This window comes from Bathycoccus prasinos, assembly GCF_002220235.1.
Source record: "Bathycoccus prasinos genomic : Chromosome_1".
Taxonomy (NCBI): Eukaryota; Viridiplantae; Chlorophyta; class Mamiellophyceae; order Mamiellales; family Bathycoccaceae; genus Bathycoccus; species Bathycoccus prasinos.
In genome coordinates this window covers 294,665-314,023 of record NC_024008.1, presented here as the reverse complement: position 1 = coordinate 314,023, position 19,359 = coordinate 294,665, and the positions used below count along the sequence as shown (strand labels likewise).

Below are 19,359 nucleotides of genomic sequence, written 5' to 3'. Positions count from 1 at the left end.
GCCTCATCTAAACTCCGAAAGGTGCTTTAGCGCTCCAAATAAAATACGCACGCGAACCGAGCTTAAGAAGTGCGCGTTTATGTTGCGTGTGAGAATATGTACTTGTAACTGGTACTGTGCTTTACTTTTAGGTACTTTTATTGCAAATTAATCATCTTCGTTATTCTCGTCGCCGTCGTGACTCCTACTCTTACCGCTAGTACCGCTACTACTACTACCGCTACTTTCGTCGTATCTTTCCAAGGACTTGATGACCTGCGTGGCTTCTTTCATTCTCGATTTTTTCTCTCGATTGTGCAACTCGGTCGGCGACATGCACCTCTTTTCGCAGCCGCAGGTTTGGCCGACGGAGGCGATGCAGATGAGATCTGCTTTCGCGGATAAAGTTCGCGCGGTGGCTTGGGCGTCGTCCAAGACGGTTGGTTGCATGGCTCTTAAATACGTAGCTTCTTTCTCCATGGAGTCGTATTTTTGCGGCGCGTGGAGTTTGATGTGGCTGGCTTCGTCGAGCGCTCGCAACATGTCGTGTTCGAGCTGGAAGGAGTGGTGCGGATCTTCGCCGAATTCTCGAGAGTTTTTGTAGAGCTCGGCTAAATCGTTCTCGAAGTAGTGCCAGGCGCTCCCTCCGATGCACCCGCCTCCGGCGGCGCCCCAACATCCGCCTAAACCGACGCCGTAAACGTCCACGGATTCGCAGAGTTGAATAGCGAGGAAGACGGCGAGCCAACCGGAGGAGGGAGATCCTCTTCCTGGGTAGGTTAAACCTCTCTTCGATTCAATGCGTTTGCGCAAGGTGTCTAACAAATCGCTCGCCGCAGCTGCCCCGGGTGGATTGATGCGAACGACATTGACGTCCGGTCGTCGATTTTTCAACTCGGAAACTACGTTGTAGAAATCCTCGCCGTCGGTTCTAGAAACGAGTAAAGTGGCGTTCCATTCTAGTGGAAGTCGCGCTAAGTTATACACCGATGCACCGTACGCTTTCGTCCAGAGATTATTCACGATTCGATGCGTTGTTTTCGTGCCGACGTACTTTTCAAATCCTAAAGTCGGTCCGTTGTTCATGCGAAATACGGTATCGTGGCTATCGATTTCCTCGCCGTACTCATGGATTAAATTTCTTTGCGAGTTTCCAACTAACGCGCATCTTTTGTATTCTGGCGGAGGCGCGACGTCCGGTAACACATCGTCGACTAACGCGGAACGAAACAATGTGTTTGAAACGCCGGTTGAATTCCCGTCTGCTTTCTTGACGACGCCGCCTTTGACATTTTTCGACCTTCGCGCGTTTTTGCGCGCGGCGTATCGAGCGAATTTGCCTTCCCACTGCAAAGGCCCTCCCTTTCTCTCGACTAATCCAAACACATGCGGCATAGCTCTTTCCGCCTCTACGGTTCTCGCGAAATAGTTAATCACGTCTTTCGGATTTTTAGTTTTCACTTGAACGCCTTCCACGATGGACGGCGTTAATTTCCTCACCGCTTCTTCCCATTCTTCGCTGTGTTTTTGCCGCTCGTCTGGCGTCCATCTTTTCGCGCCGTTTCTCTTCCCACCGTTCAACTCGGGAATCTGCAACAACTCGTCGATCCATGCCTCGTCGATTTTCTTATCTTCCGCCAACATCTCGTTCCTTGCTTCCAACAGCGCTCTCTTGAACACGATGGACAAATCCGCTTCATTCGCCGCACTCCCGACGCCGTTAAATACCGGCGACCCGGGATACTTTTTCGAATACGCTATTTCTCTTTCCGCGGCTAATACTCTTCTCCTCGCTTCGGTTTGAATAATTCCGGTCGAATCCAGCGTTCTCTCGTCCGTCCCGGCTGCAATCGCCGCCGTCATCACTACCGTCGCTCTATCCATCCATAACAGCCTCTCCGCGGCTAATTTTCCCGCGCACTGGTTCGCGCTCTTATCTCTGTTCGTCCACGCCTCTCTTTTCAAAGTGATGATTTTCTTCTCCAACCCTTTTCTATATTCGGCGAGCTTTTCGCACGACTCCATCCCGATCGGTAACTCTTGCCGCTGACATCCGTCGCCGCCGTACTCCAGCGTCTTCTCGCAATTCTTCCGGTCCGATATCGCCTGTTGCTCGCTCACTTTATACGTTCGCAACTTCGCCCGTAACTTTGCCAGTTCCGAGGACATCGTCTCCAACTCTTTCGCCAAGGGATCCTCTTTGGATCCGTTTCCGTTTTTCTTCGCCAGCGCTCTCTGAAGCTCCTCCACTTCTATTTTTTTCCTCTTCAACTCGATTTGTATCGCCGAGTCTCTCACGCGTCGTTTCGAGTCGCTGGACGGGCACAACTCGTCCGCGGATGGACACGATTCAGACGACGACGACAAATGTCCCGTCCTCGCGTATCCATCGTATCCATCGCCTTCACCACCCCTTCCAGTGGCAAAAGAGGAGGAGGAATAATCACCAATGGAAATCCGGTGGTGCGCGTGCGCGCACTTCTCGTGTTCGGACATCGATTTCCCGATCAAACCGACGACGGTGAGCAAAGAAAACACCAACAACTGTCTGTCCGTGCTCAAACTCTCCCATCTGCTGCTCGTTTTTCCTCCTCCCGGTGTCTTCTTCGTCTTGGACGAGAGAAGAGACATGGTGTGCAATCCAGAGAGAGAGGTCGGAGTGTGCGTGTGCTTACTTCTACTCTTTCCCTCTGTTTGAGCGAAAGAAATTATTCGCGTAGTATTGCGCAGTCCAACGAGGAAGGGACGACGGAACGCGCGCGTCGCGTCGTGTTCTTCGAATCGTTCGAGGAGGAAAAAGGAAAGCGACCGAATAACCGACCCTCTGTTTCAAAGAAAAAGCTGCTTCTTCGGGGAAAAAGTGAGGCATCCAAAATGCTTCCATTTTATCCACATTTTTATGCGCAACTAAACTCTCTCTCTTTCTCTCTCTTTTTGTCGTCATCATGAGCTTCTTCTCGCAAAACGTCTTCTCGGTGTCGTCCTCTGCGTCGTCGGGTGGTGGTCGTTGCCGTCGCGTAAAAGATGCCGCTGCGAGTACTACGTTCAACACGAGTTCGAAGATGAACGCAAAATCGCGGACTTCGGGAAGGAGATGCTTTACCCGTGGGGGAAAACGCATCGTCGTCCTCGCTGAAGACGAGGGTGAAGCGAAAAGAAGAATCGGTTTTAATGCGCTCAATAATATCAGCACAAAACGAGATAAAACGAGAGCACGCGCGTTTGCAGAAGAAGAAGAAAAAGGAGGAGATCCTTCGACGACGACGACGACGATTCCAACAGAAACAACAACGAAAGAAGAAGAAGAAGGAGGAGGAAAGAACACGAGGGGTAAAGCGACGAGTAAAGGCGCGACGCCTTTGCTCGTGGTGGACATGGAAAAAGGCACGGTGAAACTGGCGAAAAACCGAAGACGAGACAAGGCGAAACTGCAAGGCGCTTTGGCGTTGGCGGTGAAACGGTCGGAGGTGAAACTCGCGGACATGGGGTCGGCGAAAATAGGTCCTTTGGAGGAGGACGATTGCATGGACGCGACGAACTTAGTGATGGATTTATTCTTTAAGGTGAGACCGCAAGATTTCTTAGCGAGGAAAAGGTTGGCGAAGGCACAATCGGATCGAGTGTACGCGGGGTTATTGGACGGGGTGCAGAATGCGACGGACAGAGTTTTAATAGCGGCAAAAGTTGGATCGAATTTAGTCGGCATCGCGGAGGTGTCGTTGCCGAACGGGAAGCGGTTCGGCGCGGAGAACTACCGACCGAAAGCACCGGCGGATAAACCGTATTTATCGGACGTCGCCGTCGCTACAACGCAGAGAGGGCGAGGGATCGGTAAAGCTTTGGTGTTAGCCGCGGAAGAGACGATGAGAGAGATGGGTGAGACGACGATGTATACGCACACGAAAGTGGATAATAAAGGCGCGCAAAAATTATTCGAGAAGTGCGGGTACGCGGAGCCAGAGTGGGCGAAAAAAGGGTTGACGCAAGCGCAGATCGCGCAAAGGAGTACCGAATGGAATCCGTTCGCCGCGGTTGGCCTGGTTGAGGTGGGGCATTTTATGCTCGAAAAGCCACTAGGACAATAATTACGATAACGGAGTTTCTTATTATCGGTATAGCGAGCGCGAGCTTTATCAATACAAACTACTAATATTACACTACTACTAATTTAAAATCGTTTTCTTCTTCCTCTTTTCTTTCTTCTCTTTCTTCCTCTTCTCTTTTTTCCGTTTTCCGAGGGCAACGAAAGGCTGAGCATCGTATTTCAATCGCATAGCGTGAATCACGCACGACCCAGCGCCCGTTCTTCGAAAGTCTGGGTGTAAACTGGACACCGGGACTTCCGCGCGGTCGAAATCTTCCTTCGTCGCCTCGGTGTAAAACGTCGTCTCAGCTAACGGATGCCCCGTGGGGTACCGGCGAACGTTGCCGATGAGAATCAACGTGTTTCTTCCAGCTAAGCGTTTGATAGTATCCACTAACGCTTTCCATTTACTCGTATCGTTGCCGTAAACGACGTCCGTGGCGAGGATGAAGTCTGGATGTCTCGTCAGTTCGAGAATCTCTCGAGCGTCGCCTGCGCCCCAGACGAGTTTCTTCGTCGAAGATCCTTCGCCCGCGTTCTTCTTCACGTTCTTTTTGAGAAGCGAGAGGACGTCGTCGTCGCCTGTGCGAGTGAAAATAAACGAAACGAAAAGTATAATAACGTAAGTTTGCTTAGAAAATGTAAAGAAGAGTACCAAGATGAAAAAATGTACGAGAGCTACTATCAGACGCATCCGTGGCAAATTAAAGGATGTTGTCAGCGAAACTCCCCGGTGACTTTTCAGTCAACTCTTTTGTACGCTCTCTCTGAAACTCAACGGCCACAAAGGAAGACCAGTCGAGGGATTAACCGGAGCGAATATACGAGAACATAAAACACAAAGAATAAGAAACGAGACGACTACTATTTGTGAAAAAACGAAAAATACACGTACCATCGGTTGCGATGACGTTTGCGCCGAGTTTCGAAGCCACGATGGAAGGCAATCCGAGCCCAGCACCGAGTTCGACGCCAACTTTTCCTTTACCGAAGAAAGCATCGCGTGCGTTCAGATGAGGCGTAAAAAACCCATCCTCGCCAAGTTTTTTCCATTTTGCATCGTTGCTGCAAAACGCGTGCAAATCGACGGTGGAAAGTCTTGATATCCATTCGGCTAAGACTCTCGAGCCTTCCCAAAGAGCGACGCCGGTATTTTGGCGCCCAAATCCGCCGCACGAGTCGTCCACCCTGTCAATTTGTTTAGACGCGTCGTTTGATGGCGTCGCCGAGCGCAGCTTTATCGCCGACTCGTCGACTAAACCGAGCGCAGGGAACGGAATCTTAACCGTCCTTTTCGAGCGCAGAAGTTCGTTCAATTTTTCGTACTTGTGCACATCTCCTCCGGCTCTCTCGAGCGCGCCGAGAAACTTTAGCAACTCTTGCGCGTTGAACGTGTCAAGAATTTCCGCAGCGCGTTTAGCAATTGTCTTCAAAACTTTTTCAGGCGTATCCAATCTTTTTGCAAACGCTTCGGTCACGTTCGCGAGATCACGCGCGTTGAATTCGTCGATAAAGTTTTCTTTACGCAAGTCTTTGTGCGCGGATTCAAAGACGTCTTTCGCCCTTTCATTCGTGGCAACATCGGGCACGCCGTTCGAAAAAGCCCAAAGAATCATAGAGAACGATCGAGCATCGGTTTTGGTTTTGAAGAATAGAGAAGACCTCGCATCGCAGAAGTGCGTTCTTGAGAAGTGTTCAAACGTAGATTTGATTCCTGTATCTTCGAAACCAACCACGTCGCCGATTTTCGCGAGCGACCAAAGAATGGTGGACGCCTGTCGTCCGTTCATGTTGGCGATACCGTTCGACTGCTCGAGTACGCGTAGCATCTCGTTGATGAAAACCTTTTCTTGTTTCTTTGCGATTTCCCCCAGGAGTTGCGGAAGTTTCGCGAGTGCCCAAAGGACGTTGGCGATTAACCCCACCTTACCGGTTTCGTCGTCGTCGGTTTCATTATTCGTATCGTCTGTGTACGAAGCGATTGTTTTTGTAAAGAACCGACACACTTCGTACGCTAATTCTTCGTCCTCTTCTTCGTCGTCTTCTCCACCGACTTCGCCGTTGCTCTCGTTTACTAAACTAACACCCACCATGACCATGGACAACTCGTGCGCGTTCATATTCTTTAAAACAGCACTTTTCGTCAACGTTTTCAACTTGAACCAAAATTTTGGATCTTCCGCGCACTGATTAACTTTCGCGAACGCTAAAAACGTATTCGCGACGTGCCTGGACTCAAATCGACCTTTGACAGTCTCCGATATGAGCAGCTCTTTCAATTCGAGCGCCATCTTATTCACCAAAACTTCTCTCCCTCCGTTCGCGTCTTCGTCGTTTGGCGCCTCGTTGAATTTTGCCATGGCCCACGCGACGTTGGCGAATTCCTGTGCGTTGAATCGTTTCGCGGGAGGACCAGAACACCCCATCTCAACCGCGTCTGATATGCTTTTCCTCAAGTCGCACTTGTCGTCAACCACCCAAACCATTCGTTTTTTCCCATCTCCTTCCGTTTCAGAAGCCAACATCTTCGCCAAAGACCAACACACGTTCGAGACGCCTTGCGTCGTCCACTCGTTCAATTTGGACGCCGCAAACATCCTTTGCAAAGGCGCTTGCATTCGAACGATCGCATCTTCAACGCCTTCAAATACTACTAACACGCGACGATGATGACAACTACTACTCTTCTTCTTCTTCTTCAACGCGGACGCGTCGCCGTAAATCTTCGCAGACGCCCAAAACAAATTCGAAATCTCCTGCGCGTTGAACTGCCTCTTTGCTTCGTAATACTCTACAAAAACGTTCGAAATCGCGTCTAAAACGTGCACTAATTCCTCTCCGAATGTTTCAAAATCCTCTTCGATGGCGAATACCATCACCAATCGCATTTTCCCGATCGACCATAAAATCGTGCTCAAATGTCTCGGTTCCAACTGCTTCTTATCGTTCGCGCGGAGCACGTTTTTGCATCGTTTAAGCAACGCGAACAGAACTTTTACGTTCAACTCCTTTTTCTCGCTGTTTTTGTTGTTGTCGTTCATCTTCTTCTTCGTCTCCATCGCGCCGCCGCCGCGTTTGGACGATGATTCTGTTGATGATAAAATCTTCGCCAACCGACTAAACGCGGTCGCCACGTTGACGATATTGAACAGATGACTCGATTTCTCGATCGTCGCGAGCACGTTCGAAAGCGAGAACGACGCGCAGAGTTGCTTGTTGATCTGCTGCGGGTGGTTTACCCCCCGCATGTTGATGTTCCACTGGTGTTTTAGTGCATAGTTTTCCTCTGTTTGAAAGTGGAGCATTTCCCCAGAATACTACGCTCTCAATACCAATACCACTCGCTTCGATACACGAACACTCGTAATGTTGTCGATGATGGCATCGTCCTCGTCTGTCTCTGCGTCGACTGCTGCGCGCAATATCGCTCGCGGTGGTGCCACAACGACACGTTCCGGGAGGGTTCCGATTCGATCCGTTCTCAACGACAGAAACTCACTTCTCGTAGCGAAGAAGATAAACACCACCAACACCATTAGCAGAAGAAAAAGAAACAACCGAGGCGAGTTAGTCGTGTCTAACGGCTTATTCGGCCTCGGTTTACCCGAGCTCGTCGTCATCGGCGGCGTGACCGCGCTGTTATTCGGGCCGAGTAAACTCCCCGAGTTGGGGAAATCGTTGGGGAAAACCGTGAAGAGTTTTCAATCCGCCGCGAACGAATTCAACGAAGAGTTGAAGAAAGAAGTGAAAGAAGGTGAAAAGGAGAACGAAGGAGCGAAGAAGGAAGAAGAAGAGGAGAAGTGAGTGTTATTTAATCGTCGCAAACAGAGAGCGTCAGAGAGAGAGAGAGAGAAGAGGTGCTTCAATCCGCGTTTCTCTTTAATTAACCGCTTGGTGTTTGTTGTTGTTGGATACTCTACGTATATACTGCGAGTGCTATTTATATTCTCTCGTGTTGTTATTACAAACCAGCTTTCATCTTTGCTTTCCGTAAAGCGACGGCGGGACGTTTCTTACCACCCGCGGACGAGGATGCGCGTTTTTTCTTTGCCCCGACGAAAGCCGCGCTTTTTCCTTTTCCGTCGCCGAGAGCGCTCGCGGTTGGCGATTTTTTCTTCTCGAATTTAGCCGCTTTGTTCCCTTTTGCCGAACGACCGCCTTCCCAAGAGTTTATTTTGCGCTTGTTGTTGTTTGCGTTGTTGTTGTTGTTTTCGTGGCTACCGTTCTTGGTGTCTTTCTTGCTAAAGTTATTGCTCGCTTTCCCGCCGCGTTCTCGAGATTTGGTAACCTCGTTGCCTCTTTTCGGAGCGACGACGCCAACTTTCGTGACGCGAAGTTCCCGTTTGCCCATCTCAAAACCGTCCAGTAATAACGCCGTTCTCGCAGCTTTGACGGATTTAAACAAAACGAACGCGATGCCTTTACCCGTTCTCGTCGCCTTGTCCCGGACGACTCGGACCGCCTCCAACTCCGTCTTTAACTCTTTATACTCTTTATTCTTGGTGAAAATTTCGATGACTTCCTCGTCGGAAACGTCAAAGGGTAAGTTGCCGATAAAAACGGATTTCGTTCGGTCGTACGTCACGCCGCTGCCATCATCTCCTTTTCCTCCTTTCGTCGTCTGGCTCGATTTCGCCGCAAAATCTACTCTCAGCGTGTGCCCGTTAAACTTTTGCATGTTGCCCTTCTTCACCGCGCGTTCGCAATCCTTCTCTCGTTTCCACACGACGTACGCCGTGCACCCGCTCTTCGACGCCTCGTTGATGCTCCCACTATTCTCCGTATCCTTCTTCCTCTTTCCCAACGACCCCAAAATCTTCGCTCTCACCGGTACCTTCGCGTCCTTCTCGTCCGCGCTCTTCTTCAGCGGCACCGAGCGAATCCGCGCCGAAACCACCTCCGCTTTCGTCTTCTTCGTCTTCTTCTCGCTTTTACTCGACGACGACGACGACGATAACAACATCTCCTTAAAAAACGAAACCAACTCTTTCGCTTTTGTTTTCGTCGGCACGTTCCCGACGAACATCGTCCTCTTCAGTTCCTCGTGCATCTCTTCCTCCGATTTTTCCTTCTTCTTCGCGTTGACGTTACTCTTCTTGGCAGCAGCAGCAGCGCCTTGGTTTTGTTCGTAAAACTCGTCCGAATCGCTCATCGTCTCGTCTTCACGATCGTCTGCATGTAAAAGCCGCATCTTCGCGTCCGTCTTTCCCGCCAAAATGCTCTTATCCCTTCTTTTCTTTTTCTCGTTCAACTCTTCTTCTTCCTCTCTGTTCTTCTTCGAGGAAACGCGTTTCGCTTTTCGCATCGCCGCCGTCAAAAGGTGTTCGTCCTTGGTGTTCGACGAAGGAGTGAGAAGCGCGTCATTCTGTTGTCGTCGTCGCGGTTTTTCATAAAATCGCGAGGATTCGCTGAACAGAGGGTGTTCGTTTTTACGCAGACGAGGAAGAGACGCGTCGAAAATGCCCATTATTATACGAGAGAGCAGAGCAGTGGTAGTGCTTTGCGCACTTTTACTGAGGAAAGATTGGGGAAATTCCTCAGAGGAAAAACTTTGCGCGAGACTTTACGCGGAAGCTTTTCATTCCTTCTCTCTGTCTCGCGAAAGAAGCGCTTTCGTCGAGGAGGAGATTATGGGGAGAAACGACGACGACGACGACGACGCGCAGCAGCAGCAGAAAAGGCGGTCGTTGGTGTTCAAAGAGCGCATCTCCTCCTTACTCTCGGAGTATTTTTCCCATCACGGAGACGTTTTGGAATTCGTCAACTCCTTGACGGAATCATGCGTCTCGCGAGAACAACAACAACGACGGAGGAAGAAGAAGACAAACGCGATGATGAACACCAACAACAACTACTCTGACGATGCTTTTATCCTCGAAGTTGGCGAGATGGTGGTCGCAAGAGCGATTCGTTTGAGCTTAGACCGAGGGATGAAGGAACGGGAGATGTGCGCGAGATTGATGGAACGGTTAGCCTTCGGTGTGTGCTGCGTGAAGGGTGGTCCCGAGGAGGAGAAGGAGGAGACGAGGACGAGGAGTCATTCAACATCGTCGTCATCATCTGCCAGAGTAATACATAGGCAGAATCACGAGGAGGAGGCGTCTGCGTCGTCTAATTTCTATTTCCCTCCGGAAGCGTTTGAAAACGCGTTCGATTATCTACTGTCCATGTTAGCGGACGTGGAAATCGACGTCCCGAAGGCGATGGAGGACGTGTCGAGATTTTTAGCGCGCGCGGTGATCGACGACGTCGTTTCGGTGACGTATTTAGAGGCGTGTTTGTCGAGACCGTCGGAGATTTCCACGCGAGGATGCGAGTGCGCGAGGAAAGGGAAGGAGTTGTTGGAGCAACCCGGGGGGGATGTGGTTGTTCGGTCGGTGTGGGGCGGCGAGGGGTTGTGCGAGAACAGAGCGGACGATTTGAGAGAACGCGTGAAACGGTTGACGAACGAGTACTTTCAATCGTTGGATTGCAAGGAGTGTTCGAGAAATTTGAGAGCGTTGAATGTGCCGTATTACCATCACGAGTTTGTGTATAGGATATTGTCGGTCGCGATTGAACGAGACGCGATCGATAAGTTTGCGTGCGGGAAACAAACTATCGACGTGCTGAAGTATTTAGGCAAAGAAGGCGCGGTGAATTCGAGTCAGATGGCGAAAGGATTCGCACGGACAGCGATACGATTGAGAGAGTTGGCGTTGGATTATCCAAACGCTCCAGAAACGTTCGAACGATTGGCGGAAACCGCGAAGTCGCGAGGATTGTTACCGACCGGGTTGAGCTCGTGGGCGACGTTGAAAACGAGAAACGTGAGTTCGCACGCGAAGAAGCTGGGATTACGTAAACAGCTTTTGAGATTAGACTCGGCGGAAGATTTGTTGGCGTTGGCGCACGAGAATAGGCGTAGGTATAACCAATCGCCGTTAGGCAGTGTTGCCGAGGGAACCGCGTCGCAAGTAGCCGCACAGGCGAGAGGTGAACAACTGTCTCCATCCTCGGCGAGGTTTCGCGAGCGAACGAACCGAAGAAGAAATACTATGATGTCGTCAACATCATCGGCGGCGACGACAACTAAAGCGTTGCATTTCGGAGGAGAAAACACGACGAGTGGTGATTCCGGCGAATCCGACAGCGGCGCCCGAAGTCGTTCGCAATCTCCTCAACCGATGAGTGCGGGTGGATGGCTATCGCCATCCGGGGCGCGAAATCGAAGGCGGATGCAAAATAACGCGGTTGACGTGGCGATGCTTCGAGCGCAACTTGGGTCGACGCACCTCATGCACCGATCGTTGAATGAAACCAGAGGAGCTATTATTGACAACGATGATGGAGAAGAGTCAACATCACAACGTTCTCAAAGAAGGAGACGCGGTATCGAAGCGCGTGAAGAAAACACGTGGCGGAGGAAGTTTTCCTTGAACAAGGAGCATTTACGCACGCTTCGCGAAATGCGAGCGAGAGATAATCACACCAAACACGTCGCCGAAGGCACGACGTTGAAAATGCGGCGTAGGAATAATGCCATGTATTATGCGAAAATAAACAAAAAGGCGTCTGCTGCGACGAACAACAAACCGTTCTTACGACGCTCGCACTCCGCCCCGGGGGGTCTGCGCGAACTCGACGAACTCGCCAGTTTCGTCAGCGATGTCGGTAAAGTCCACGATTACTTACCATTCAACGATCGTTACGAAGTTGGTGAAACTATGGGTAAAGGTGGCTTCGCCGTCGTTCGGAAAGCTAGACATAAAGAGTCCAACGAAATCATTGCTGTCAAGACTATTTCGATTAAAGAGGTTTTGGAATCAGACGACGATTCCAAAAAGTCCAAATCGGACGGATCCTCCGATGAAAATTCAGACGACGACGACAACGACGACAACAGCGAGGCCGGCAGCAACTCGGAAGAGTTCGAAGCGATGACTACTGAAGAAGTCTTAAACGAGCTCGCTTTAATGCAACGCCTTTCCAGTCACCCGCACATTGTTACAATCCGCGAATTCTTTACGGAGCAAAACGGTGCGGTCATTCACGTCGTCATGGACTTGTTGAAAGGTCAAGAACTGGAAGACGCGGTCGCAGAACAACCAAACGGTCGATTCCCTGAACACATCGCAAAAAAAATTATCCATCATCTCATCGACGCAGTCGCGTTTATGCACACAAAAGGTGTCATACATCGCGATTTGAAACTGGAGAACATCGTTTTGAAAGAGAAGGACGATTACGACACGGCGACGATTGTCGATTTCGGTTTAGCGAAGGTTTTACGAACCAGACAAACGTCCGCGGGCGTGGACGGAACTGTCGCGTACGTGTCTCCCGAAGCTTTGTTGCAAGGCACATATGGTCAAGGCGTAGATGTGTGGGCGTGCGGCATCGCGCTGTTCGTTTTACTATCCGGCGAATGGCCGTTCGAGGATGAGGACGAGGACGAGTTGATTGAACTCATTTGCGAGGCGAACATTGATTACTTCTTGTTTGATTTTAGCGGCGTTTCGGAAACGGCAAAAGATTTATTGAATGGATTGCTAGAGCCGAATCCAAAGAGACGCTTATCTGCGGCCGCTGCGCTCGAACACGAGTGGTTCAACCCGGTGCACGAGAAGAACGATTCGCAGCGATTGCGAAGAGTCCACGGAAAATTGGAAGCGTACTCGTACGTGGAGCATCAACTCCCCGAAAGAAGGTTCGAAGAGGGCGAGTATTTATGCGTCAAAGGCCAGCCGTGCTTGGAGACATTTTTGATCACCAGCGGTGAGTGCACTGTCGAGGAAGGCAAAAGTGATGACGAGACGGGGAAAATAATGAGATTTCGACGAGCGTCCAACTTGGTCGGCGAAATCGATCCGGACGCGGAAACGTATTCGGTATCGGTCAAGGCGAAAGAAAATACGCGCGCGCTCGTATTCACAAAAGACGATATCGCGTGGGCGAATAAACGCGATTATCGCTTGACGCAAGCTTTTAACAACGCCATAAGAGAACGCAGGCGCGTCGTCGCGAAATACGAGGCGAGACTGCGAAATATTGCGAAGCAGAAAGAGCGCACGGAAACTCGCCATCAATCGGAATTTGTTCGCCGCTAAGAAGCTTAAATCTTAAAATTCTGTTATTAAAAAACACTGTACTGCTACTATTACAAATCTTCTACGTGTACTTTACTGCTACGAATACTATATCTAGGTACAATACTGGGGGGGAGGCGGTTGATCTGGAATCTGTCCAACTGCGAAATCTCTCGAGCCGAACGGATCGGCAGGATTAAAATCGGGCGTAAACTGATTCGCGGCGGCTGCTTGATTCTGCGGCGCCAAGGACGTGACCGTGACGACTGGCTTAGCCGCCGGCACGGTCGACGTAAAACCTGCATAAGGAGGAGATGCACTCGGCGTCGGTGGTACGTTCCCAAAACCAGACGACCGTCCAAATCCAATTTGCCCTCCTCCAAAAGATGTTTGTTGTTGTTGTTGCTGCTGTTGTTGAACGCCGCCAAACGGTTGGGCGGGAGAAGAACTCACCGCGCCGAAAGCCGCCGTCGCGCCTCCACCGAACGCACCAAAACTACCACCACCAACACCACTACTCGTTGCCGTCGGTAAAATCCGTTCGTACGCTTTCCCTCCTCCTCCCGATGGTACCATCTGATGCTCAATCTTCCTCTCCAGCCCGGCCGGTTTCATCGTCCCTTGGTCCACCGAATCAAACACCTGTTTCAACTGCGTTTCCGGCATCGATTTCAACACCGTCCGATCGTTCTCTTTCAACCGCGCGTACTCTTTAAACGCATCAAACACGACCACGTGATTCCCCGTTCTCGCTCGCGTCGCTCCACTGACCCATCTGAGTTCTTCCACGGACGTGTCCCCGCCCAAGAGATTGTTTTTCGACGCTCCGGGGCCGTAACTCGTGAGCGGCCAAAGAGGAAATTCGACGCCGAAATCGTCTCTTAAAAGGTCTCGTCTCGGTTGGTTTCCCGCGTTCGTGCCTCCTCCGAATCCTCCTCTCCCTCCTCCTCGCGTTCCGGATCCTCCTCGACCTCGACCGCCGCCTCGGTGCCACTGGTTGGACATTTTTGACGCGTGATGTAATGAAGCGTTTTTCCTTCAACGAACTGATGCAATTTCCCCACAACGAACGCTTTCCTAGAGAGAAGAATGTCCCCCTTAACTGCCGCCTCAAGGGATGAAAACGACGCGACTGAAGTGGTGGTAAAGTCGTTCGATTTATTCCACGACCGCGTCGACCGCGCGTTTCACTCCATGAATCCATCGTCGTCTTCAAAGTCGGAGTTTTGGAGAACGAGCGCAGTGTTGGCAATTCGTCTCCCGGGAAAACACGTCACGGAAGACGACGACGATGAAGAAGAAGAAGATAAAGAAGACAAAGAAGAGAGAAACGACGATTGCTTATTCGGCACGAAGAAAGAAACGCGGAAATCGATCGGGAAATGCGATCGACTCGATCGAGAGAACGAGTTCGACGGAGACGATATGATGGCAGTTGGAGCGACGGAAGAAGACTTTATGGTGGTGAGGAAAAAGCGGAAGCGACGCGTGATTCCAGATCACGAAAAGTTCCCGGAAAAGTACGTGAAATATAGCTTCGATGAACCCGTAGTCGTTGGGGGTGGTGAGAGTGGTATTTTAGAGAAAAAGAAACGGAAGAAGGAGAAGACCGACGACGTAAACGAGGTGCGAGATCTGGGCGTACCGCAGGACGCGCTCGCGAGAAGCGCGGACGTGGAAAAGACGAGGAGGGATGTAGGAGAACCTAGGATTATGCGCGGTAAGAAAAAGAAAGAAGGAGCAGATGTGGAAAAACAAAGTAGAAAGAGAACGAAGAGGGTGACGCGGTCTTTGTCGATTGCGACGACGAGCATAGCGGCGCAAGATGTAGAAGAAAACGGAGGAGGGTAGAAAATGTGACTCCTACTTTAATGCTATCTTTTCCAAAGCTATACATCTACATCTACATCTACATCTACATCCCTGTGCTGATTAACAATACGTACTCGTTGGTAGGAAATACGTTTCCATCTCCCAGTACTTTCCGTGTCCAGTAACACCTTCCCAATCAATCTTGTCTACTTTAACCGATTCAAAAGTCGTCGACATCCCGCTCAAGTCCTTCAATTCTTTCGCTATGAGTCTATTGTACACCATGTGAAAGAAGATGTTATCTGGACAAAAACCGTTGAAATACGAGTACGTGCACCGTTTTCCTTCCTTTTTACTCTTTTGAAACAACTTCGGTAAATGTACGTGAAACTCTCTGATTTCGTTATACGTCTCGCCGTAGGTATCGAAAAACGCCCCCGTGAACGAGTATTCTTTCGCCAAGTCCTCGATGACATCTTGCCACCGTCCAAACACTACGACGACATTTTCTTTCTCATCCCAGCCTTTCCTTTTCATGTGCGCGTACACATCCGGATGCGCTTCGATTATCACGTGCGTCTTCGGCTTCAAATCTTGAATGAAGCCGTCGATTATACCAAGCCCGAACCCGACGTTCAACACGACGGCTTCTGATTCCTTCCCATGCTCCACATCGCAAATCTTCTCCGCGTGCAATTTCATCAGAGGTGTTTCCCATTTCATCATCACCGCATCGCCTTGCGCGTCTAGCAATCGATCGTTTGCGTCGTACTTCAACTTTTCCGAAAGATACGACGTGTCCGTTTCGTACGCTCCACTCGCCCTGATTTCATCCCCTAATAGCAATTCAACCTCCACGCCATAATCCATCAACTGAGACGCGAGGTGAGGATACTTCTCCGCCGCGTATTCTCCCGCGCAGTGCCCATCGTCGTCCACTGCGTTCCATGGTGCCCCAGATGAGAGTAATACTTCAACGATAGATTCGTTCCCGTGCGTTTCGCACGCGCGCATGAGAGTGGTTTTGGAGTTGGAGATTCTCTTCAAGACGCAGTCTGTGCCTTGTTCGGAGATGATTCTTTGGACGAGCGCGAGGTCGTTGGCGTCGATGGCTCTAAAAATATCCTCCTCGTACTCCTCCTCGTTCGGAGGAGGATGAAAGTTTTCGTTGTTTTGAGGAGATGACATGTTTAGCTCGGCTCTTTAGATTGGAGACTAAGCGCGAGAAAGAGGCAGCTTTGTGGCGTTTCCCCGTTAGGTAAAATTCATAAACAAACTCTCTATAGTAGTAGTAGTAGTAGTCCTAGTAGTAGTACAACTTTCAAACGCTAAACTTGGTTTTAATATCAATCTTCGACTTGGTGTGATTACGTTGCATGAGCCAGACGAAAACCAAAACCACGAACATGCATGCGTGCGTCAGAGTCGGCACTTTCGGCATGCGCTCGATGTTGCTCAGCAATCGAGCGCCTAAACGGCAGGTGTACCAACTTAAAAGTAACGCGGCGACGCCGAGCCAGCGGTGGATGAAACGAAAGATTGGACGCGGAATCCAGTTGCGGATGTTTCCTAGCGTCATTTGGACGACGCACAGACCTAAGGTTTTCAAGCCGAAGGTACCGTGAGGCCCCCACGGCGTGGAGAAACCTCGGAGGAAGAGGATGCCAAAGATACCAAACAGAGTGCCGTAAAGAATGACGGCGCTCAAAGATTTGTGCACGGTGAACCAACCGGTGGCATTACCTTTACCGTAGCGAGCGATAGATGCCGAAACGGGTGCAAACACGACCCATAAAATAAACATGCACGCGCCGTGCGCGACTCTGCCGAAGGTTCTTCGTTGCAACGATTTCGTCTCTTCCGAAACTCGATCCGAGGCTTTCTTCGCTCTCAGTTTCGGGTCGACTATGTATACGTCTTTGTTGTCGCCTCCTTTTGCCAATTTGCTGTGAAACGTTTTGTGGAACTCCTTCTTCTGTCCGTGTTTAGCTTTATATTGCGTTCCTTCTGGATCTTTCGCCGCTAAGAACGCCTCGCGACTCTCCTCTTCTCGTTCTTCGCCGTCGCTACTCCCGCTCGCATCGTCCGTTACCGTTGGCGCGTACCCACCACGCATCGCCGCTCCTAAACTCGGCGCTTTATTCCCATTTCTATCCATCTCTCGCACATCTTCCTCAATCAGCTTCAGCCCGTCCACCCCTCCCGCTCTCGCGCTCCCTCTCTCGTACTTCATCTCAAACGCGTACCACGTCTCGTACTCCTCCACCACGGTCACTTTAAACGTCACGCGCTCGGGAACATCCACCGGTACCACCCAAGGTAACACGTCTCTCTTTTGCCCTCCATCTTTCGAGTGTGAAATATCGTGCGTCGCGTGCGTTGGCCCGCACATCGGGTGGATCTGCGCCCGATTCGGCATGTCTTTCTGCAGCCATTTTCCAACAGGTTTGTTCGTCTTTTCATCGACCGCGTATATCATGAACCCTTTATAGTTCCGTTTTCCAGATATTTGCGCGTACACGGCCGCGCCTGGGACGTTAATCCCGGGTGAACCGAGCGTAAATGTGAAGTCGTGATTCAAATCGGACGGTTTCGTCGATGGAAGGCCGTGTAAAACGCCGTCAAAGTCGCAACTTCCCGCGCCGGAGGAGTACGCGTCCACCTTTCCAATCATCATCATCATCCTCGCGGATGGATTCTTTTCGAAGAAGAAGACGAAGAATACCGCGCGAGAAAAGAAGAAAAACAAAGAAAACGATTGAATGAGGGGAGCGTAACCATCGTTTTCTCGTTTTGTTCTCCTCCTCCTCTCGCTTCTTCGCACATTCGGCGCCATTTCTTCCCCCTCTTCTCGAGAGCGCTTCTTGTGATGCATTTCCCCAAAAGTTCCCCAAAAACAGCGCGCGGAAAGGGAAACGCACGAACGACACATACCGCGCGACGAGAGATGACTCCGCCATCAAAAAGCGACGATGATACTCTCGACAAAAACGACGTCGTTGATGCTTGGAAACCACTCGCGTTGGAAGCGCGCGTGAGACGAGGCGAAGTTCCCGTGCAGGAAAAGTTCATCCGCGAGCGCGCGAAACGTTCGACGGAAACGACGGAAACAGTTGGGACGACTCCCGAAGACGAAGAAGAAAGAGCAGGAGGAAAAACGTCCGGCGGGTTCCAAAAGCGCACGAAAAAGATGAACAAAGCGATGACGATGAAGAAAGGAAAGAGAAGAAACGAAGGCGGAGAGGACAACGAAGAGGTGCAAATGTGTTTCCAATTCCTGAAGAACGCCTCTTGCGCAAAAGGCGAGACGTGTCGATTTTCGCACGACGCGGACTATTACAGACTGAAGATGAAGAAGAAAGACTTACCGGGATGGTGCCCGTTTGGGAGCGAGAAGTGTCCGTTTGGCCTCGCGTGTCGGTTTTCTGGTTCACACGAGGACGGTTTCGCGCCGGACGAGGAGGACGAGGCGATTGCGTTGTTTGAGGCGCCGGTGGCGAATCCGAGGGACGATACGAACGACGTGACGAACGACGTGAAATATGCACTGGCGAGGAGGACGTTTGATTTTAGCCGCGCGGATGGTATTTTGAAGGCTATGGGGTTACGGACGAGTGATGAGGTGAGGGGCGGAGGAGATGACAGTACTAATAATCGGAAGGACAACGACGGCAAAAATCAACAGCAACAAAAATACAAGAGAATGAAAACAAGCGAGAACGAGAAGAGAGTCATAGCTGAAAACGCGGACGAGTATTCCGACGACGACGACGACGGCAACAACAACAACAACAACAACGTTACTTCTGAACCAGCTTTTGATAAAGAAGACGAAAACAAAACGGCATCCGTCGATCAACTGCTCAAGCCGAAAGAGAAGAAGACGATTGATTTCAAGAACAAGTTATACCTGGCACCGTTAACGACGGTCGGCAATTTACCGTTTCGGCGATTGTGTAAAACGCTTGGTGCGGACATCACGTGCGGCGAGATGGCTTTAGCCACGAGCTTACTCAAAGGCGACGCCAGAGAGTGGGCGTTGGTGCGCCGACATAAATCTGAGGACATATTCGGCGTCCAAATTTGCGGTGGCCATTCCGATTCTTTGGGGAGATGCGTCCAAGCGTTAGACGACACCATCGAGTGCGATTTCATTGACATTAACATGGGATGCCCTATTGATTTAATATGTAACAAAGGCGCGGGGTCGATGTTGCTCGAGAAACCAAAGCGCATGGAAGAACTCGTTCGAAGCTCGAATTTGATTTGCTCCGTGCCGTTGACGTTTAAAACGAGAATGGGGTATAAAGACACGTCGAGGGTTGCGCACACGTTTGTACCAAGAATCAAAGAGTGGGGGGCATCTGCGTGTGGGCATATGCCGATACAACTCGCAGGAGCTAACGAAAGCTCCGG

The 19,359-nt window shown here is 50.6% G+C and overlaps 11 protein-coding genes across 11 annotated transcripts; 5 read left to right on the top strand and 6 right to left on the bottom strand.

Moving 5' to 3' along the window:
• Positions 1 to 147: 147 nt before the first annotated feature.
• Positions 148 to 2,610, bottom strand: Bathy01g01700 (CMP-N-acetylneuraminate-beta-galactosamide-alpha-2,3-sialyltransferase 1; the record flags this gene model as incomplete). Its single annotated transcript, XM_007515448.1, has 1 exon — positions 148 to 2,610. One exon carries the CDS (start codon positions 2,608 to 2,610, stop codon positions 148 to 150), a length of 2,463 nt encoding a protein of 820 aa, XP_007515510.1.
• Positions 2,611 to 3,041: 431 nt separating this feature from the next.
• Bathy01g01690 (predicted protein) lies at positions 3,042 to 4,064 on the top strand (the record flags this gene model as incomplete). Its single annotated transcript, XM_007515571.1, has 1 exon — positions 3,042 to 4,064. The coding sequence occupies one exon, from the start codon at positions 3,042 to 3,044 to the stop codon at positions 4,062 to 4,064; it is 1,023 nt and encodes a 340-aa protein (XP_007515633.1).
• A 78-nt stretch (positions 4,065 to 4,142) lies between these two features.
• Bathy01g01680 (predicted protein) lies at positions 4,143 to 7,368 on the bottom strand (the record flags this gene model as incomplete). The annotated part of the gene is made up of 2 exons (XM_007515513.1): positions 4,143 to 4,645; positions 4,959 to 7,368. 2 exons carry the CDS (start codon positions 7,366 to 7,368, stop codon positions 4,143 to 4,145), a joined length of 2,913 nt encoding a protein of 970 aa, XP_007515575.1.
• A 61-nt stretch (positions 7,369 to 7,429) lies between these two features.
• Positions 7,430 to 7,867, top strand: Bathy01g01670 (twin arginine translocase protein A; the record flags this gene model as incomplete). Its single annotated transcript, XM_007515058.1, has 1 exon — positions 7,430 to 7,867. The coding sequence occupies one exon, from the start codon at positions 7,430 to 7,432 to the stop codon at positions 7,865 to 7,867; it is 438 nt and encodes a 145-aa protein (XP_007515120.1).
• Positions 7,868 to 8,024: 157 nt separating this feature from the next.
• Positions 8,025 to 9,368, bottom strand: Bathy01g01660 (predicted protein; the record flags this gene model as incomplete). Its single annotated transcript, XM_007515063.1, has 1 exon — positions 8,025 to 9,368. The coding sequence occupies one exon, from the start codon at positions 9,366 to 9,368 to the stop codon at positions 8,025 to 8,027; it is 1,344 nt and encodes a 447-aa protein (XP_007515125.1).
• A 154-nt stretch (positions 9,369 to 9,522) lies between these two features.
• Bathy01g01650 (UNCoordinated family member (unc-43)) lies at positions 9,523 to 13,152 on the top strand (the record flags this gene model as incomplete). The annotated part of the gene is made up of 1 exon (XM_007515471.1): positions 9,523 to 13,152. One exon carries the CDS (start codon positions 9,523 to 9,525, stop codon positions 13,150 to 13,152), a length of 3,630 nt encoding a protein of 1,209 aa, XP_007515533.1.
• Positions 13,153 to 13,245: 93 nt separating this feature from the next.
• Bathy01g01640 (predicted protein) lies at positions 13,246 to 14,136 on the bottom strand (the record flags this gene model as incomplete). The annotated part of the gene is made up of 1 exon (XM_007515189.1): positions 13,246 to 14,136. The coding sequence occupies one exon, from the start codon at positions 14,134 to 14,136 to the stop codon at positions 13,246 to 13,248; it is 891 nt and encodes a 296-aa protein (XP_007515251.1).
• Positions 14,137 to 14,220: 84 nt separating this feature from the next.
• Bathy01g01630 (unknown protein) lies at positions 14,221 to 14,982 on the top strand (the record flags this gene model as incomplete). Its single annotated transcript, XM_007515264.1, has 1 exon — positions 14,221 to 14,982. One exon carries the CDS (start codon positions 14,221 to 14,223, stop codon positions 14,980 to 14,982), a length of 762 nt encoding a protein of 253 aa, XP_007515326.1.
• An 81-nt stretch (positions 14,983 to 15,063) lies between these two features.
• Positions 15,064 to 16,131, bottom strand: Bathy01g01620 (arginine N-methyltransferase 2; the record flags this gene model as incomplete). The annotated part of the gene is made up of 1 exon (XM_007515442.1): positions 15,064 to 16,131. The coding sequence occupies one exon, from the start codon at positions 16,129 to 16,131 to the stop codon at positions 15,064 to 15,066; it is 1,068 nt and encodes a 355-aa protein (XP_007515504.1).
• Positions 16,132 to 16,264: 133 nt separating this feature from the next.
• Positions 16,265 to 17,779, bottom strand: Bathy01g01610 (predicted protein; the record flags this gene model as incomplete). Its single annotated transcript, XM_007515506.1, has 1 exon — positions 16,265 to 17,779. The coding sequence occupies one exon, from the start codon at positions 17,777 to 17,779 to the stop codon at positions 16,265 to 16,267; it is 1,515 nt and encodes a 504-aa protein (XP_007515568.1).
• A 111-nt stretch (positions 17,780 to 17,890) lies between these two features.
• On the top strand, positions 17,891 to 19,359 carry Bathy01g01600 (predicted protein (Partial); the record flags this gene model as incomplete). Its single annotated transcript, XM_007515517.2, has 1 exon — positions 17,891 to 19,359. A coding segment is annotated over one exon (1,469 nt), but the record flags the coding sequence as incomplete, so codon positions are not given.